The sequence below is a fragment of the Anticarsia gemmatalis genome, chromosome 7, assembly GCF_050436995.1.
Source record: "Anticarsia gemmatalis isolate Benzon Research Colony breed Stoneville strain chromosome 7, ilAntGemm2 primary, whole genome shotgun sequence".
In the NCBI taxonomy this organism is placed as follows: Eukaryota; Metazoa; Arthropoda; class Insecta; order Lepidoptera; family Erebidae; genus Anticarsia; species Anticarsia gemmatalis.
The window spans coordinates 2,346,453-2,367,946 of NC_134751.1; the positions used below are offsets into that span (position 1 = coordinate 2,346,453).

The 21,494-nt window shown below is 33.0% G+C and overlaps 1 protein-coding gene across 1 annotated transcript in view; it reads left to right on the forward strand.

Annotated features, from left to right (window-relative positions):
- The window catches only part of LOC142974270 (proton-coupled amino acid transporter-like protein acs), a 73,307-nt gene that overhangs the window by 50,842 nt on the left and 971 nt on the right, over positions 1–21,494 (forward strand). The window contains exons 7-8 of the mRNA XM_076116474.1: positions 753–965; positions 19,968–20,137. Coding sequence (XP_075972589.1) covers positions 753–965; positions 19,968–20,137 — 383 coding nt within the window. The remainder of the gene's footprint in view (positions 1–752; positions 966–19,967; positions 20,138–21,494) is intronic.

Here is a 21,494-nt window from a genome sequence, read left to right on the forward strand (position 1 = left end):
AAATACTTAATAATTGTATTATTTTAAGGGTTTGTATTAAGAAGTTAAATTACCACAAAAACATCTTTGTTAACTGAATTAAATTGTGTCATCTAAAGAAACCTACAATATTTATCTGGGTCAGACCGCAATACTATTCGGCGACTCAAGTTAGACCCCCGGGTCAGTCCTTTTTGTAATGAGGACCTCTATTTTACAAATAAAAGGTGAATTATTTATATAAGTTACTGTGTTCGTATTACACGTCATGTAATGCATAAGAAAAGTTTGTATTCGTGTATGTATTTTTAACATACTTAAAGAAGATTCCAGTTCAATTCACCAATCGATAAACGATCAGTGAGTAAAGTATTGTATAGCGGGGATATTCCTTAGATTGGTGGTATTTGAGTTGACCGTCTCCGCTAATAGTCGGTATCAGTCAAAGGAAATTATGATAGTAGTAAAGCTTGTCGATACGTCTTCGGATCGCTTCAAAAACTTTAAAACTAGGTTGATCAATGATCACCACTTTCTGAAAATTAGTTTAAAATATATAATTTCACGATGTGTAACAGAAGTTGTGACAATAAAACACTTTATGTTGCTGATTATGTCTTTGAAGTTAATTATGTCACGTTATGTCAAGTGGCTTCACATAATTTACTTCAGCGGTGGTTTTTTGTGTCCGTCGGAATAAACAACAACTTAGAACTTAAAATTAATTACTTAGTTTGCATTCTGTTTTAAGTCTTGGTGTTTATTGTTTTCAGTACGGCAATATTCGCAATGGAAGGCATCAACGTGGTGATGCCAGTTGAGAACGAGATGGCTAAACCCCAGCACTTCCTCGGCTGTCCGAGCGTGTTGAACGTGACCATGGTGTTCGTGGCTTCGTTGTATGGAGTAGTGGGTATCTTCGGCTACTTGAAGTATGGAGACGCGGTCCTTGGGAGTATCACCTTGAATTTACCGGAAAATGAGCCGTGAGTATCATAAATTAATTACTTCTGTTGCGTGTTTATGTTGTTTTGAGCTGACATACATACATACAAAAAATCATAGAGGCATTTTTTTTATTTTCTCAAAGGGGTTTGCAGAGACCAAAGAAAGAGCTTATTTTGTGTACTTATTATGAAATAATGTCTCAATGTAGAATTTCTATAGTCATGTGAAAGGTAGGTAAGGTTAACTTTAAAGACGTCCACATAAATAAATAAAGCATCTATTTTAAACAATAAATCGGTGTATACTCCAACATAAGCGAAAATACCTGAATTTTATATACACATCACTCGCAATTTGCTGCGAGTGAATTTATGAAGTATTTCAACGAATAATGACATGAATACGTAGCCTAAGCGATAGCGAACGTGATTCTCGGTATCCGTGTCGGGAAGAGAGAAAAAGTCTGTCCAGATTTTTGCAAATCCATTTAGTTCAAGTGTCATGAATTCTCGTTAGAACACGTGAATAAGTTTTGTTGCAGTTATGCCTATTTTTAGCCGTTCACCTGCAACTCCAACCGGAGAAATGTCACCATATCCTCACTCTGGATATAATTTATCAACCGCCAGAAATTCATTTAAATTACGTCACGTATTTATACTTGAATAAGGATAAAAGTAACGCACTCTCGCTCTAATCATTTCTGAATTTACCAAAAAAATATATTATTGCAAGGTGACATGACGAACTTATAACGTCTGCAAAAAATGGTCTTAAATGCCATAACACCAATGCAGACACATCTATCACTTCGATAATAAAATCTTTGCAGCCATCGCTCCCACAATAATAGGAAGCTCTAAGAAACAATAAACGTTATCGCCACACCCACTCCGGTTCCATATTGGAACCCAATGCGGAGAGACTGGCCGCGATAAGTGCAGTTTTCTTTTATTAGGGAACATTGTTCGGTAAGGATGGATATGGGAGCAAATTGTCCTGAAATGTTACGATCATAGCTCTTTCTTTCTTTATCTTAAAAAAAAAACAAATCACGCATTAACAATTGCTCTTGTGTCGCGCACACTTTTACAAACAATTGTCGCAAAGTATAGCCACATCCGAAACAAATATTTGTGGATCGCACGAATAATTGTCCCGTGTGGCAATCGAGCCCACGACCTCCCGACGCAATGGTAGCGACGTGGGGAGCTAAACCACTGCGCCACTGAGGCACTCAGATAAGATTTACTTAACTCTTGGGGTATAATTACTGAGAAATCCTCCTGCAAAAATAATATCGATGGAATAATATCCTTCAGAATATATTGGTCTCGAAAATTCAGCGACTTTTGGAGCTAACAGTACCATAATAAAGAAATAAGTAATTTGAAACTGTATGACACGATTTCATGGATTTAAAGCATATATCAACTTGATGATATAATTCGTCTTTGTCAAACTTTCTTTAGAGAGCTATTAAAATATTTTATTGATAGTTTTATGAGTCAAATATAAAGTGTGAACATTAATTTTCGCCTTGGTTTTTAGTCATATATAATAAACTTTTTATGATTTACTTTAAATCGTATATACGATGCTAGTTGAATTTATTTTCATTTAATTATCATAATTTTTGATATCAATAATTCGTTTACGGACTTGTTTCTTTAAATACATTAATCACATTTTAGTCTCAAAAATTTACTACGATTTTATTGCATTCATAACTAATGTATTTTGTCAGTCTGTTTAATATACGGACCGATAAAAAACAAACATACCAACAGACTTTGTTTTAGCAAAATTTTTAAACAATAAATATCACAAAAAAGGCGAAATAAAAATAAATAACTAAAAAAAAGTATTTTAGCCCTGAAACAGTTTCGAATCTGACCAAACAAAATATTTCGTAACGGTCATTTACTACACCGACCGCACGTAGCGTTGTCACGTAGCCTATCGATCTACGCCGTAGCACTCGCTACGAAGGCGATTACAAACATTCAGAGTGGTTTTAGGTTCGTTTCAAACTTTTTCATTTTATCTTTTAATCCGATTGATGGTCGAATACTGTTATGTCACTGAAGATTATATCTCATATAGTTTTATGGTGCTTACACTTTATATAATACAATAATATTAAGCTATGTAGAATTTCAATATATGTCTACTTGTTATGTTAAACATATTGTATGCAACTGAAGGATTTGTGAGTAGTACTTAAGAATAAAATACGTCAAAAGCCGTTTAGAAAATTAGGCATAATTTCTGCTAAAAATAGAGGCAGTTTTACATACAAACAGCTCAGTGAGACTGTTTTCATTATTCTTGTAGATTTCTACTTACATACAAATCAAGACAAGTGACGATAAATTTACAAATATATGGCAACAAATACAGTTATTGCGACAGGCAATTGAATGGAATGCATTGATATATGGCCATTTGCCAAGGTTCTGAATGCACAACACGTGCAAGCTTCTTGGCAAGAATGAACCTATTTAACATATTTACATGTATATCACCGCGCCAGTAAGAGTCAAAACTTTCACCATTTATAAGGTTAGTCTCCTGTCATAGTGAGCCTAAGTCCATAAATCAAACACGTTACCAAACTCCAGGCTACAATTAAGAAATATTCTTATATAAAAAAGAGAATGTGAGACTTTTGCTCGACCCGTAAATCGAACTCGGGATGTCGTTATCAGCAGACGCACTCACTACTGCTGAGATCACAGCTGCAGTATACCAATTTAGATTAACAGAATATTCACTTTTAGCACTTTATACAAGAATCTTTCTACGTACCTGTTATAGTTTTTAAAACTAAAATCAAATAATATATTTATAATAGCAGCCGTAAAAATACAACCTACACTTTATGAAACTGTCATCTATTTCACGGAACAAAAAACGAAATCGGTTATAAACAAGCGTAATTATTAGTCAACCTACGGCATAATAGACGTGATTCATAAAAAATACAACACTTTACTCGAAAATAAAAACAAATAATAACATAATAGAAACATTCTCAAACTACAGACACAACAATTATCTTATCGTCAACTTTAATTATAAGTTCATCAGTAACAAACCGTTCACAGCTTTGTCGATAAAACTTGAATAAAATATGAACGAGTGAATGTTTTTAAGCAATCGATTGTTTGAATACATGTCTACAATATGGTTTTAGACTTCATCAAGTGTACGTTGAACTCCCCTATCATGAGTAACTTACTTTACTACACTAGTAATAGTTACAATTGGCTGTTTGTTATTGGTGTTGCCAAATGTGACTACTACACGAACGTATTACAGGTTTGAATTTCAAGTCGGTCTAAAAAAAGTTATGTCTAGGTTTTTGGTGTTCAGATATTACAAAGCGCAAAAGGTTTTTTTATTAAAGTCACGTGTAAGTGCAACACACGAAAACGGTTGCTTCTCATATCACTATGATCTACCAGACCGACACGTCTAACAAAAAATTAGGTGCCAAACTGACTACTTTATTTGCTCATGAAATCATAAAAGAAACGAAAAATTATGAAATGGCCTGGTGATCAGTTTTGGCCCCGCCCAGGAGTTAAACCCGAGACATTAAAACAGCATAAATACCTTTTACAAATAGTTACAGTAAACAATATAAACTACAGTTAACCGTAGTTACAGTTTACAGTTGCGCTCACCGGTCGGTAAACGATCTGTGGGTTAAGCAACCCCTGGCGCGGTCAGTCCATAGATGGGTGACCGCATAGTGGTATTTGAGCTGGGCGTCTCCGTGCTTCGGAGGGCACGTAAAAAGTCGGTCCCGGTTGTTGTCACTAAGATAACAGTCGTTAAGCCACGTCAAAGGCCTCTCGGGCGGGTTGAACAACTTTGACACTAGGTTGAGCACTTACCATACGACAAACAAAACAAACAGACAAAACAAACAAACCGTAGTAGTGGTACAAGTTACTGGCAATATACAATTTGACTTTAAAAAGATAAATATAGTCACGAAGTTTTCTAATCGACGTATCGATGTACTCCAACTTTATATGTTTCAGTCACTGATAATGATATGTAAGCACGAAATGACTTTGGTGACATCTTTTTAAAGAAGTGAATAACCTCTCTCACCTGTATTTTATTTTATTGTAAAATGGATATTTTCAATATATTTTCTTATTCATAAGCTAATAACTATGATTCTTTATCCAGTTCAGTTACATTCTACAACAAACTTATAAAGGACAAAACATCTTATATGTTGCTGTAACAATCAAGTGGGTTTTGGTTAAATAAAAATCATTTATATTTTTAGGAAGAGTGAAATCTAATTCCATTATGAACTTACAAGCAGTCTCTCTATGATAAGTAAAAACCATTTAAGCATAGGCTATTTTATAAGCATGTTTTAGTAGATTCCTACCAATATTTGACCCTAAGTCCAATATTGATAGAATCTTTCCATTCTACTATTTACTACAACAGTACAGAAGTAAGTACAATATTAAGTGTCATTGAACTTTCCGCCAAAGATCCTCACAAACATATTGAAAGCAAACCACTAACAACTACACAACTTACTCTTAGATAACATATTATTCAGCTAATCAGACAGCCTTCAACTCACTTCTACTCGCAAAACTTTTACCCAACATTATTCCTAAGTATTATATCACCCGCATGTCAGGTATCTCATTCCTCATTTCCTCTTTATTATCATTACTGAGACCTAAATGCCTGTATAACGAAGGCTAAAGCTAAAATGTGGTGTGTTATGAGTAAGGAGAAAAAATTTTAGTAGGTGCTTTTGATGAGTATTTTTTGGGACGGTCGATTTTTTTATGTATGACGCCGGCGGTTATTCGTCCGGTTTAACTGTATCAGTATTATGATAGGATAGTTTTTGTAGATAAGAAGGTGTTAATTCTATTTCACGTATCATACAATTTGTTCCGTTTTCTTCTAAAATCTATTTAGGAGTTTTTCCCCGCAAATAAACATGCTAGTTTAATTTACATATGTTTTGAATTAAAATTACTATTTATCTCAAAATTAGTAAATACGAATTAAAAGACAAAATTAAACGATAGATCACGTCAAAACTAAGATAAATTGCTTGTTTCAATTTGTATACATATCAATCATTCATGTATCATCAAATCATTGAAACAAGCAATTTATCTTAGTTTAATTTATTTTTAGTACTACGTATTTCAAAACAGAGTACAAAAGCACCCTTCCTAGTAAATAATCATGACGAAAACCAACAATTACCTCACGAAGGTTCTCACTTATTTATTTAAAAGACCTTCACCAAACAAGTCTTTAAGCAGGCTGGCTCTAGGGGACGGAATTCATTGCGGTTTTTGTTCGCATATTAAATTCTAACTGTGCATTGTGACATTTGTAAGTAACGAATATTATGGCCGGCTTTGTCACTTCAAGATAAGTTTTGGATAGTTAATCAGATAGAATTTTAAAAAAATTTATTGTACTTATTTTGTATTGTACCTCCAGAATCACTTATTCGTTAGATACAAGTATTGAATCTACCACTAGCTCAGAAAAGGGGAGAGCCTTGAGAAGAGCTAGGCAAAAACTCACGGCATCTCTTTTTAATCTCCAAATTATTTACAATGTGATTAATAAAACAATTGATCCTGTAAGAAGCTTCTATCAATCAGCGAAGTACACTTAACGTCGGTTACATAGGTAAAAAAGAAAACTAATACTACTTAGTCTATTATTAGACTCTGATCATACCATATGTTAGGAGCAACTACTAAACCTATTTGTGATAACATTTAAAACTGTAATATAGTATTTTGACTTTTCATATTTTTTATTTCGTATATCCATACTAATATTATAAATGCGAAAGTAACTCTGTCTGTCTGTCTGTCTGTTACTCAATTACGCCTAAACTACTGAACCAATTTGCATGAAATTTGGTATGGAGATATTTTGATACCCGAGAAAGGACATTGGCTACTTTTTACCCCGGAAAATGACGCATTTCCATGGGAAAATTCAGGTGGCGGACGAAGTCGCGGGTAAAAGCTACTACAGTATACAACACTAATTAATTATAAGCTTTAAACTAGGTTTTCAGTATGTCAGTTGCACTAAAATGAAGCACAAAAGCAACTAAGATTTGCGATTCTCTTTTGTTTCACGAAAAGCCTTCTCGGAAAATATGAATAGCAGAGAATAATACAGCTTTATGATGTTTACAGTCGTTAACAGTAGTCTGAAGCTTGAAAGTCTGACAACCAGTCTTACCGAAGTGTATCGAGTTACATCCCAGGTAATTGGGTTGTGGAGGTCTGATAGGCCGTCGCTCCACGTAAAACACTGGTATTTAGCTGCATCTGGTGAGACTGGAAGCCGCCTCCAACACAGCTTAGAAAAAAGGCTAAGCTGATATATATTATGATGTTTGATTATATTAATAAAGATTTATTTACATATTAAAGAGCTATTAAATATAAATATTTAATTTAAATGAATGTAATAAGTTATTTTATCCGACTGCACGCGTGAAACAGTTTAATATTGTATGTAACTTTGTATCCGCCACGGGTTTCTGATTCTTTTATTACTATCTGTAATGATTGGATTATTTATGAAAAATATATTTAATTTAAGTGTGTATATTATATAAAAACGTTTGTTTGTTGGTTTTTCTTGCATGGATGAAAGCAAATGATCCGTGAAGGATATAGACTTCATTTGACAAACTATTTTTTGTAAACTATAACTTATTTTTTTCTTAAGCCATGCCTGTTCACCTTGTGTTTACCACACTGGCCAAACGCGCATCGGAGACTTAGTTAGCTAAAATCTAAAAGAATATTACCTAAAAAATAAACTATTGCCCATTCACATTTTGCCAACTGCACGTTTGGCGCAGTGGTTAAAGTGGCCGCAATAACCGTAGCGCCGAGTGTGGTAGGTTCGAATCCCACCCGGGAAAAATATTTGTGTGATGAGCACGAGTATCTGTTCTGAGCCTGGATGTCAATTTGTCTATATAAGTATGTATTTAGAGGTATATAAGTATGTTTATCAGTTATTTGATTACCATAGTACAAGCTTTGCTTAGTTTGGAATCAAATGACCGTGTGTGAGTTGTCGAGTGATATTTATTATTTATTTATATTTATTTACGTAAGACTTTAAAAAGTTAAGTAAAATAAACTAACAAATCCTTGTGACCTCTACCACCTGTCCTCATTTGCGCTAATCTTAGGAGATTACGCAACATTTCATAGTCACTAAAACAGTAGTGAGACACAAAGTAACCGCGTAACGTGCCTACACGTATAAAGTCATATAGGCTTTATACAAAGAGACTGTATTGTGTGGCTATGGATAATGTCATAAGTCAGTTTTTATAATTTCATGTTTTAGTAATTTAACTTAATATCTTCACCGTATAATTTACGCACAAATAGGTGTCAAAATCTTATTACGAGTTATATTATTATTCTTATTTATTAAAATGATCGAAATCCTATTTTATCGGAATAAAAATTAGCAGTGCGATGAAACTGTATTTGGATCATGACAAAAAGTTTCATAGAGTGATATAAAAAGAAGTGATTGTCTTCGGTACATTAATTTGAATAAAATAAACCTCATACATTTTGAGAAGATAAATTTCGTCCACTTAAATTCATTAAAAATGAATTTACGACTTTTTACTTCCACACGCCACAAAAACATCATAGTGTTCTTAACTAAAAGGTAATAAGCGGTATACAGGTATAGTTTATAGTAGCTAGACGTAATAAGCAGTAAGATTACAGAGGCGATTATTATAAGCGGCACGTATTTATCGTACTTGTCTGAGATGTTGTTATTTAAGAAAATATCTAGGTCGTTACTGAAGCTTAGTTATCTTTAGATTAAGTCATTTGTATGATTTATTGGTTACCTATTTGAAAATGCATTAACTTCAAGCCTTTCACCAAAGTAGTAAGATATGAATTAAAAACACAGAGGCCTACAACTTTCCCAAAAACTTTTTTAGTTGGAAAATTTTAATAAAATTTTTATCATATGCGTTATAATACAATACATACAAACTACGTTATGTTATAACGATTGACATACGTATATAAGACGTATATAAGAATAACGGTGTGACATAGGTCTTGTCTAAAAGTGTTTAAGCAGCTAGACTTGTAACCTTTGCTTGTAGATTTAGTAGACCCTAATCCTTCAACAAATTATCATATTATGAAGTTGTGTTACACATTATGCTGAAATATTTTGGGGAAATGTGGCTTACATTTATGTTATTTTAGCAAGATATCTACTGTTTACTATATTATTATTCTCCCACATAAACCTTACTTAAAACTGCTAAAAGACTACTATAGCGCAATAACTTAATAGAAAGCCTTGTATACGAAGTTCGCGGCTGGTGGGAGTATACTTAATTCAGAATTGAGAACATCAATGACTTATACAGTTGACAGTGCTCATTTTGGTACACATACTTTGTTTCAAAAATAATCGGAAGCAATTATTATAATTGAGATAAATAGTGCACGCCAAGACTCCCAACTAAATTATTAGACTATGGTCAGTAATTTTATCTTTTTGAAAAGGTTGTAATGGCGACGATAGTCAGTTGTTGAAGGGGAGCACCGGTCCGTAAAGCATTAATTTTTAGTTCGCGATAAAGGTACCCTCTTTTTGTTTGTTAAAATTTACTTAGGAATACCTAAGTCTATATTATTATGCCATCAAAAACATTCTGTAAAAACCTCAAGTCTCGCCGTAAAAAGTTGTGAGATCTATATAATACCAAGTCGATTAATCTATTTAGTCTCTACTTAAAGGACCTTCTGTCTTAAGTTATTACGTATGTTATTATCATGCCAATTTTAAAGAAATACCTTTAAAACAAATAGACCGACCTGGCCATCGCATGATTTGATTATTAGTATGTATCACACTACACAGCACGACTAGAAGTTAATGCTCCTGAAATGTTAATAATGGCGAATTTGTGTTTTCTTGCGATGACCAAGTCGATCTATTTGTTTTAAAGGTATTTTTTTAAAATTGGCATGATAATAACATACGTAATAACTTAAGACAGAAGGTCCTTTAAGTAGAGACTAAATAGATTAATCGACTTGGTATTATATAGATCTCACAACTTTTTACGGCGAGACTTGAGGTTTTTACAGAATGTTTTTGATGGCATCTCACTTCTTTTTGTAGAGCGAACATAAGTCCAATTTGTATGGAAAGACTTTTTTTTTCATAATTCAACATATTTTCTTATGGGAATGTTGTTCAGTTTCATGGGCTAAACACCCTTACCCACCCTTTACCCCCTCCCGTTATGCCTCATATAGTAGGTACCTATTTACACCTATTTATTTTATTTTCTACAGTAATAATAATTCATTAACTGTAAATGTAACCTTGTAATCTTATACATTTATATGGGATTACAAAGTTATTGTTGCAGTTGGTGTATTTAGAAAACTGGACCGAAATTAGAAAATATTAAATTTTTCCCATGATTAAGACACTAAACCCTATTTGTATTCTAAATTTTAAGCTTCTAAGTCTGCTAGAAGTACCTTAGACTTTTGATGATCGGTGAGTCAGTGAGTCAGTGAGTCAGTGAATCAGTGAGTGACAAAATTCAAAATTTTATAACAAGTTGTCATTCTTAAACTACTGGTTCAAATTGACTGAAATTTTAAATATACCGTGTTTATACAATGACTGATTAGTTGCTGAAAATCCAGGCTTCTTGTTTTATCCACAACGAAATTATGGGGGTGTCAAAAATAGCCCGAATTGCTTCGAGAAAAGGATGTTACGGCCGTGCCGCTTTTTTTTTGCTCGACTTGCGGGGGCACTTCCGTGCCCCCAGATATTACGTCGAAATCTACATAAAACTTAACCTCATATTACGGCCGCAGCGTTATTACGTCACCCAACTCACTATTACATCGCTTTAATTTCACGCGCAATTTTCATTCCTGAGTTATTTGAAACGCTCTCGAAAACCCAAAGGTACGTCTTTAATTAACTTTAACTTGTATAATTTGTGTATTTCCTCTTTGTTTAAACGAAGGCCATTAATAGCGCGTGTATTAGAAACTGGTTGTTGTTCGTGACTTCGCTTACGTGTATATAAAAAAGTTACTCAGTATATTTATATAAACGAAACCTGACCACTTTTTTGTTCGTTGTTCGCTAATATTTATTTCTTATATTTTTAGCTTTTGAGCTTCATGCTGCTGACTTTGATTTTATAAAATGGCTATTGGACATCGCCAAAACGAAGCCAAAGTCTCGTTTGTTAATAAGATGATTGAAGAAAAAAAGAAAATCATTTAGGTTTCGAAAAGCTATTAAGAATGCAATGTCACCAAAAGCTACTATCTATCCCACATAAGTACCTACTTCTAAACCTACGCAACAGTTAAACCGTGAAAGCGTCACAGACAGACAGTTTCAGTATTAATTATATTAGTACAGATACACATTCGTAGTATATTTTGATACTCCCCCAAATGATCTATAAACAGATTGAAGTTAATCTACTCTGTAAATGTCAGTTGGTTTCACAAATGATTAATCATTTCAGCCTTGTTACAATAATATTAGTCCACAAATAGAATTACTTCATCCGAATGACCTCATCCCCAAATATATGGATCAAACGATTAGGATTTCTCATTGTTTAAACATTAGTTATTCTCATTGAGTTAGCTATAATAGGAGGATTTGATACTAGAACTAAAGTGAAGGCGTAGAGGCACTAGCAATTTTAAATCATCATAATATATTTCTTCTTGTTAGTTCCGATATTAGAAGTATGCCTTTTTCCAGTACCAATCTGTCGTCTATACTCGGTGTGACGACTTAACCACTTAGCTGAATGATTGGCAGGATAATTCTGATCCATAGAAGAGTTTGAGATATCTTTGTCCAAAAATGGGACATAATTAAAAAAACGCATATTTTCTCTACAAAAGAATACTTTTTCTGCTAACCCTTCAAAAAGATTTCGTAGCCATTACACCTACGTTCTCTTGACCAACCTCAACGCCGTCGACCTTCAGGCATTCATTGACTGTCACAAGATACTTTCTCAACTCTGACATTTTACAAATATAATAGCCGTCTATTGACTTTCACTGTAATTCTTAAGTCAAATGGATAAAGTTCGTTTGCGATACTATAATCATTGAACTCGATCAGTTTAATGATTATAATATCACATTTTTCTTAATTCTAGCTCTACGTTTTAGTATCAATATCAAAACAATTAAGTGTATTCCATAATATATCTCTATGTATCTCTATATACACAAGTACATAGAGATATTGGCAAAAGATATATAGATTTTTAATAAATACATTATTATGCCCGCTTAATACATTACTATGCTGGCAAAATATAACAAACAAAATTACTTTTTAACTTGAAAAAAATAAAGAGCCACAAGAAGCAGGCAAGAAACAACTTAATTTGAAATTCACAACTAACCTACATTAAAGTTTTTTATCGCTCCATTGAGGTAACATAGTTTGCACACTTATTTTAGTTTAATAGCTTTTTAAAACTGTATAGTACCTTTAGACGGTGACATTCGGAAATTGGTTTCAACTCCCACTGGAATGTTCTAGAACACGCTAGAGCTAAATAAAGACATTTTGCTCGGTTTCGTTTTAAAATAGCTGCAAAACGTTGAGAGAAAAGAATGTCTGTTATTCAATTCAATTAAATCCGTTGTCTATTTGTGAAGTGGCTGTGTTTATTAATAAAGTTTTTAACAAAGAGTTTTTGCATTGTATGAATGAAGAGAAGCTTTTTTAGCGGAAGCTGAAATTTAATAATTGCGAATGTAGGTGTTTGACTATAATAATCTTAACAATAGTTTCAACTTTTTGTTTGTGAGGAAGTTTGTGAGGACCGTACTAAGTGGCGATCTGAGATTTCTGCCTATCCCTATGGGAAAAAGGCTTTATAACACTTATGTAAAAGGTACAAATTTTAAAGTCTATTGACAATGTAGCATGATTTCGATTCGAAACTAAACTGGCCTGACTTAGTGCGGGTATAGAGTAGTTTTTTCCCGTTAATTCCATTCCCATGGGATTTTCTACAAACACATTAAAAAAAGAATTATCCAATGTGTTTGGTTTACTTCTTCGAAAGTTATGATCCCACATTCTTTTCAGTGATTCGTTTTCATTTATATAGATAAAATTCTTTGCCGGTAAACAAATTGAACAAACTCATCTTAGCAGAGGAATACTATTTCAAAACAATGCAAACACAATTAACATTCTACTAGACGTGTTCAGTAATTTACCTTAAACCGTAACTAAATGCGATATCTTAAATCATTCTAGAAACATCTATACAGTTAAAGGCTGCACGGGTCAATAACTTCGTTGTTTACCTAAGTTCATGCTGAGGTTATTCAACTCTGTCTTTAATTCATGGGGCCCTTAGAGGTTTCTTCTTTGATAGAATGATCTTTAAGATGAACGTTTATCTTTGTAATTTTTAAAGAAAAATACATTTTATTTTTTGAGTTTTGGTAGCGTTTCTTTACATAATTACATATTTACATAACTAATTCTTTACATATTTACATAATTCTTTACATAATAATATCATAACAGTTTTATTTATTTTACTGTTTATTAAAGTTAAAGTTTTATCGTTTTAGGTATCCAATTATCCATGTCTATCTGATTCTCTTCGAAGCAATAGAAAAATAATAATTTCATTGAATTATTATGCTGACATTTGACTTATCGTAAATTTTAAACATTTTTATTTATATATGTACATCCATTTTTATTCATATCCTAGTTTTTTGTTAATTTTCTTCCGTCTTTTTCGACCTGTTTATAACACAATAAAGAAATAACGATATTAAAACGGTTATAACGAAAATAACACATAACGTACGACATAATATAGTTATATGAAAATATTTATCTTTATACCTCTATTACACGGCTTCTTTACAATTATGATTGTACAGTCAACTACAAACAAGAATAGGGTGAAGACAGAGATGACAGCTAAAGGGTTGTATGGAAGAGAAAACATGTTGTTCTCACCCCACATAGCTTGGAATAATGGTCAAGAAAATACACTGACTTTAAAAGTCACTAAACATTTTCAATCTTTCGAAACTGTATATTCTGAAACCTATTACTCCATCGTTTATGCTCAATACCAACTTATGCTGACCAATTTTGTTCAAGTATTTGTAAAAAAAATATAATTATAAACTAAATATTTTGGGACAAATCACACACGGAGGTATCACTATCTCCTCTTTGTAATAAAGAGGTATATGAATTAGTTAAGCGGCTTTTGTAGCTGACTGTACAGGCCTATCTTATAGAAATAAATGTCATGTTTAAGATAATTCCGTAGGTAAAGTAATTGTGGCCTACTTTCTTGTAAGAAATGAAACCTAAGAAGACCTGTACATGGAAACTTTACGTGAGTTTTCAAGCGATTAAACTTGTATATTGTTAGTTGTACGAAGAGTTATATACTTATTTATTGAGGCAAAAAGTACGTAAGTATATGAATGCCCAAAATGCACGATAGTACTGTGTAACTGTAAGTCTTTATTTTCAGTGTTCCTAAACTGCCTACCGTACCTAAAGGGAAAAAATGGCTCCCTATTACTGAGACTTCGCTGTCTGTCTGTGTCTCATTAACCGTGATAGGTTGACAGTCTAAATATATCAACCAATTCGATAAATAATCGAACACGATCGAAACACTAAAAACAAACATTTTTGGCATTTACCAAAAAATAAAAATGTTGAATTAGATCAGTATAATTCTAAAGGTGCGACTTAATATACTATAATTTTAATAAGATTCATAACACATCCAGTCTGATACTCAAAGAGCTTTACTAAAACCAAGACTAACTTCAAATGGAAATTACATTACACTAACATTATATTAATATGTAGAGCAGCTACTTTCTTGCCTATATATTATGAATTAGGTTTTCGCCTGAGGCTAGATTTAGGGCATAGTTATTAGGTTACTTAATTATTATCCCGTCTAGTAACTTTGTCTTCTGATATTCTAATTAGATGGCTGACTTGAAATATTTTCTAAAAGGTGTGGCGAATCTATCAAACGCCTTAAAATTTTTATATAAGTTTAGCATAGTTTTAATAGATTTTATGTGTTTGGTATATAAACATTGTTTTATTTTAATTTTTTTTTATACCACAATAATTAGCTCTGAAAGTCCAATTTGTGGTTTTATATTTTGATTACAAATGTCATTTGGATTACAAAAACTAACACTCCACTGCTTTGTTAGGTGGTACAATATAATATGTAGAATAATAAGTTTAATGCCATTGAGCTTTAATACAATCGATTGAATTCTACCACTTTTAAAAAAACAAAACTAAAACCAACATAAAACATTCGAGGATCTTTTTACTTAAGAAATCTAATAGTGAGGTATTCTCTTTCTATGAGAAGCAACTTGATAAACATTTTACTAGATATATTTCCTCAATATCTTCCGAAACAAGTAGGAAGATACACATTATTTTCCATAAAAACATGCATACTATTATTTACTTCAATATTTATTTCTTATTGGACTCCGAGAAAGAACACGAACGTATACAAAAGATTTCTTCTCGTACCGTTTATTATGAGAGAACAATAAGAAAGGAATTCATTTCTAAAGAGACAATATAGAATATTTACTACGCATTGAATATATTATTTACATGTATTTTATATGAGGAAATGATTGGGATATTAACCTTTATGTAACTTAATTTTTCCTGCGATCTGTTCGTGTATTACATTTGATTTCAGTAGAACAAACTCTTTATGTATGGGAAAGGTAGTTTTTATATTTTGTATATAGTTTACTCTGTTCAGGGTATGGTTTAGAAGTAAGGGATGCAAAAACGTACACAATTATATACATTTAAGACTTATCAATAACATCTAATAATACTACAACTCGAAAAAAACACAATCTTTCGCAAACATAAAAATAAACAAGGGACTTAAAATAAATCCAGACCCACTTACTTACAACTGTTTCTTATTTCATAAGAAATTAGATATTTTTATCACAAGTGATTTCAGTTTTATTTTCACTCTTAAGTTGGTATGGCCTAACAAGGCCCGAACCTCATATAAAAATATGTCTTCTTTCGTAATGTCAAAAGTCCACAACAAATATCAACCTTTATCACTCTGTCCATCTGCCTGAAATGAATCATGTTTCAGAGTTGAGGTGGATTCACATTCACACAGCATTTAGGTACTTGTTGTAAAACCTTCTTATAATTCGGTTGAATGTTCGTTTCTGTACATACACAATATCATGCCTTTTATACCCGACGGTGTAGGCAGAGGTGTAGAAAAATATTCCCAAATTTGGTACTTGTAATATTACGCCTGTAATAATGGGCCGAGCCTATTGCTATATGTAGGTCATGTTACTAAACTCTGGGTCATTATTGAGAAATATATTTAAAAGACCTATAGTATTATGCTCGACCCGGGAATCAAACCCAACCAAACTAACTAACTGCACCACTGAGGCAGTATTTGGTACTGTATTAAACAAAACACTTATTAAACATTTATAGAGTTATGAAATAAGTCTACAATAAGTAGTGTAATAAGTAAAAATGTAGATTTATTTAATGCCGCCAACGCTGCACTAGGCAAGAAAGCACTCAATTTAATTGTACAAAAGTTTTTGTAAGGACCAGTAAGAACTTGAAAGAACCTATTTACCTTTTGGTAGCTGTTCTTTGTACTATGAAAACTGTTTTTAACGTATTTAACCATAGTTTGTAAGAATTATACAGAACTACGTCTGTTGTTACATAAGTGGAAAGCGTTATTTTTATAAAGTCTTACATTTACGTCATTTTTTTATTTTAACTTGCATTACTTCTTCGAAAATACGTCAGAACATAATAATGATTGACCCGGCTTGATATATACATACATATTCGGGCCGGCACGTTCGGTTCGGCAGTATCTATCGAACAACAAAGCCGAATCGAAGCAAGTACCGCACTTGTTCAGCTTGCTCCAATCGGGTAGCTCTTTCAAGCCCGATCGTTACGATACGGTTTGAACTGACTGAAATTCAGGCGCGGTAATGTCGAGCAGCATTGTTCCCGAACATTAATGTACATAATGTTTAATTTTACCGCTGGGCTAGGCCGTTTAATTCCAAACCGAATATGTGTGTAGCAAGCCAAAGACGTGATACAAGTTATAATCTATACTCACCTTTACATCACCGACCTGTTCATGTAAGATTTAGCGTTTAACCTTCGTACAACTTTCGATGTCAGTCACTCTTAATTCAAGAACTCTGGAGTGTCGTAACGTTGGAATAAACTTTTATCCCAGATGTGATATATGACGGCCGTATTTGTGACATAAATATCGTTATTTATTAAATTCACGGCCTTAAAACTTAGTTTATATTTAAGCCTGAGTTTATGTTAACATTTTGTGTGTATCAAACGGCCAAACAGGTGCAACATCTCTTTATTTCAAGTCACACACGCAAATTGTTATATCGTTAAATTCATCTATATCACAAATATCAAGTATAGTCGGTACTAACAGTTATTTATAATTTGACGTTTTAAATGTTCTGAGCCTTGAAATGTTCCTGTTGCCGCAGGAACTAGTATCTTGAAGCTACCACTAGAAGTGGTACTTAGGTTAGATACAAAATAAGTCAATAGCTAACAGGTTATCAAAAGTCTAAAATTAGTAGGAAATCGCCCTAATGGAAGTATCACTTTGTAATTAGTATGTGCTCTAAAAGGCCACATGATAAAACCTTTGGTACAACTTTCGTTTTCAGTTTACTGGTACTTCAAAATCAACAACGATTCCAATTACACCTCATTCTTATGCAAGACCATGATACAGCGGTTATTCTTTTGATCAATACGATTGCCAATTAAAATCGAGTGCTGGTTATTAAGTCAGGAACTGCGGCTCAGGTCAAAGCTGCATGACAGTGGATGTAAGAGATTAAGTCAATGACGTGAGCCTTGATGGATTCGACTAAGGCATTGCAGACTGTTGCAACACTAATTGAAGATCATGATTAAGTATTGAATAGGTTGACTGGTTTGTGCCTTGATTGATATTGTAATGAATTCGTATGCATTTCTGCCCATTTAAATAGTGATTGTAGTTGTGAAGTTATAATGCCACCTTATTGATTATGTGTTTTTTTTATTATTATTATTGATTTTTTAGCCGAAAAACTATTTTTTCGTTGTTGTTTGTACCATTTCTCTGTTATTCTTTACTTAGTGATATAATCGCGAAGCAATTAAGCTCCTTAAGCTATAAAACATGTCATACTATTTTACATAATTATGGTGCAAAATACACATTACTCTTAAGCGACGATGCCTTTGCCTACTTCGAAAAAGACGTATAATGTGCGATTGTTTTTTATTTATCATTCGGCTTAACATTTTTACCACTGAGTATTTTCCATATATTTTTGAACCCAGTCTACCTTTATATTTCTAGAACCGATTTTTCTAGTAGCTACCTATTTTCGAATACTGTAACAATATTATTTTCAGCGGTAAGAAGAATTTATCAAAACATTTCTAAATAACAATGTACCTTGTTATTGTGGTACCTAGATATGATTTCAAAAGGAGACTTTCAAGAAACAGCAATATATACAGAACTAGCTTTTACCCACGATTTTCTTGGCTTGGAATTTATTTTTGAGAAATAGCAACTTGTGTCCTTCTTTGAAATATAACTCTTCCAAATATTTTTAAACCGCTCCAGCCTTGACACAGTAACAGAGACTGACAAACAGATAAACAAAGTAAGTATAAATAGATATCCTCCTACACGATGTTCGAATATGATAATCAGTGGCCTGCTACCGAGAAATCTGGTATAAAAATCTGTTCAGCCCCTCTAGCGGGCACCGTAAGAACTATTATCGCAAAACATTTTAAATGTCAAGCTCTCAATACTCAATAGGAACTGTACAGAATCCACTAGCCAAATGTACTGTAGTTTCTTTATAGTGTTCAATACAGAGGTACATTTTCTACTCGATTACTCTTGTAGCCCGGTGGGACGGTAGTCGACACTACCGGTGGGAGGTCAGGTGCAGGAGCGACTTTACATGCTCTCTAAGGCACGCCTGAGACACTTAATACTAACTACACATATCAGTATGAGCTTTTGCTTTCCTGTAGATTTCTTTGTAATGGTTTCTTTATAACTACGTAGTATAAAGCAAAGTCGCGTCCCGCGTCTGTTCCCATGTCTATATGTATGTACGCTTAGATTATTGAAAGTACACAACGGATTTTGATGCAGTTTTTTTAAATATACAGAGTCATTTAAAGGGAAGGTTTACTTGTGAAATATGTTTTTTAACTTAAACTTGTTGAAGCCAGGGCGGGCTGGTTGGTATATGACAGACGGACTGACCGTGTTCCTTTCGTATTTATAATGTTAGTATGGATTTATTTACCCTCAAGTTTTATTAACTCACTTCACAGAAACAACTTAAGATGATTTCTTAGAAATTAAACGCTTATCGCGAATCCACTTGGCAGTTTCTTTTACATTAAGAATTGCAAATTATTTACGTCTTTGAAGTAGTATTTTGTTGTTGGTACATTTCAACGAATTAAGAAGAATTTTTAATACAATATTACCTACTTACAACAAATTACATTCAAACGTTGTATTATAAGAAAATATTTCTTTCATTTTTATTATAGTTACATTGTATTGTTAAACGTTATTTAAATACATAATAATATAAAAAAAATATATATGCTTACCTCACACAAAGATATAAGAGTAAAATTTTAGAGCAAAATTTCATTCATGCTTAAAATCTGAGCATTGGGTATTTAAAGCAAAGTACCCGGTGCCAAGATTTAACTTACTGTTTTCTATGAAAATAAACGTTTTCCTCCCGTTTTCTCAGGTTGGCGTTAACAGCAAAGATCCTGGTCGCAATAGCAGTGTTCTTTACATACTGCCTACAAATGTACGCTCCTATGGATATCATCTGGTCCCGTACGATGCCGAAGATCAGCAAAGATTACCACAACATCAGTCAGATCGGGATTAGAACTGCTAGTGTGGCTTTGACTGGTAAGTTGAGTTCAGTATTTATTTCATAAATTATTTCTTTATTGAAAACCTGAACCTGATTTACTTACCGATCAGCAAACGGTCTGTGGGTTAAGCAAAAAGCAAGTGTCCGCTTTGAATTAAACGTCTCCGCTAAAATAAGCGGCTAAAAAGCCATACTTCCATACTAATATTATAAATGCGAAAGTAACTCTGTCTGTCTGTCTGTCTGTCACTCAATCACGCTTAAACTACTGAACCAATTTGCATGAAATTTCGTATGAATATATTTTGATACCCGAGAAAGGACATAGGCTACTTTTTACCCCGGGAAAACGATGCATTTCCATGGGAAAATTTAGGTGGCAGTCGCGGGTAAAAGCTAGTATAAAATAAATTCGCACAATGCAAAATGAAGTACTCATTACTTAAGCCTAGGTATTTTTCAAATCAAACTGGCCATTTGCCAACTGATATTTAAATAAGGAAACACAGGAATTTTTTCTCTCATGCTCTCTAGAGCATACAAACGCTCAGTTCAAATAGGTACAAATAGCGCCAAAGGTTGCTTACCGTACAGACTTTTGAACTAAGACTGGTGAACTAAGACTGTTGAACTAAGACTGGTGAACTAAGACTGGTGAACTAAGACTGGTGAACTAAGACTGGTGAACTCAAATAATCTCATTTCAATTGAATTCTTATAACTAGTCGTTTAACTAAAAGTACATGAAACTGTGTTCCAATATAAAACCGTTCATACATTTAAAGTGGTATCTTTCATCACGATAATAGCTTTTACACTATAACTGCTTAGTCAATGTTTCGATTCGACAAAGCGATGTTTAATTACTGCGGACAAAAACAAACCGGCTTTTAGTCATTTACAAATAAACGAAGGACGCCATTTAATTTGGACTACATGGAATTTGTAAGTAGTTCATGAATGAGTTTAATTCAATACTGATAATGTTTGAAATACTAATGAATTGATTAATTTACTACGGCGACTCTGTTTCTCATACACTGTGTGAACAACTCGTTATAATGACTTATGTATTCACAAACAATATCGTAAGTAGTTTTTATTGTCCAGTATTATACAATGGTACATACCTATAAATTATCGATTTTTGGTAAGAAACAAAAACTGTGTATTCATTTTCAAGTCAATATATCAGGTTTCTTTAACCTGACCTATTAGTTACAATGTAATTGACAAAGCGATATAAAAACAGGAGTAACATTTCAAGACGTTTCTTGAAAAAAAATACACATTGAAGAAAATTGTTATTGTGGAAACATCAACTTATACTATGAACAATACAATTTTACAACCGCAATTTCCTAGTTTCATTCTACTAGTGTCAGTTTCAAT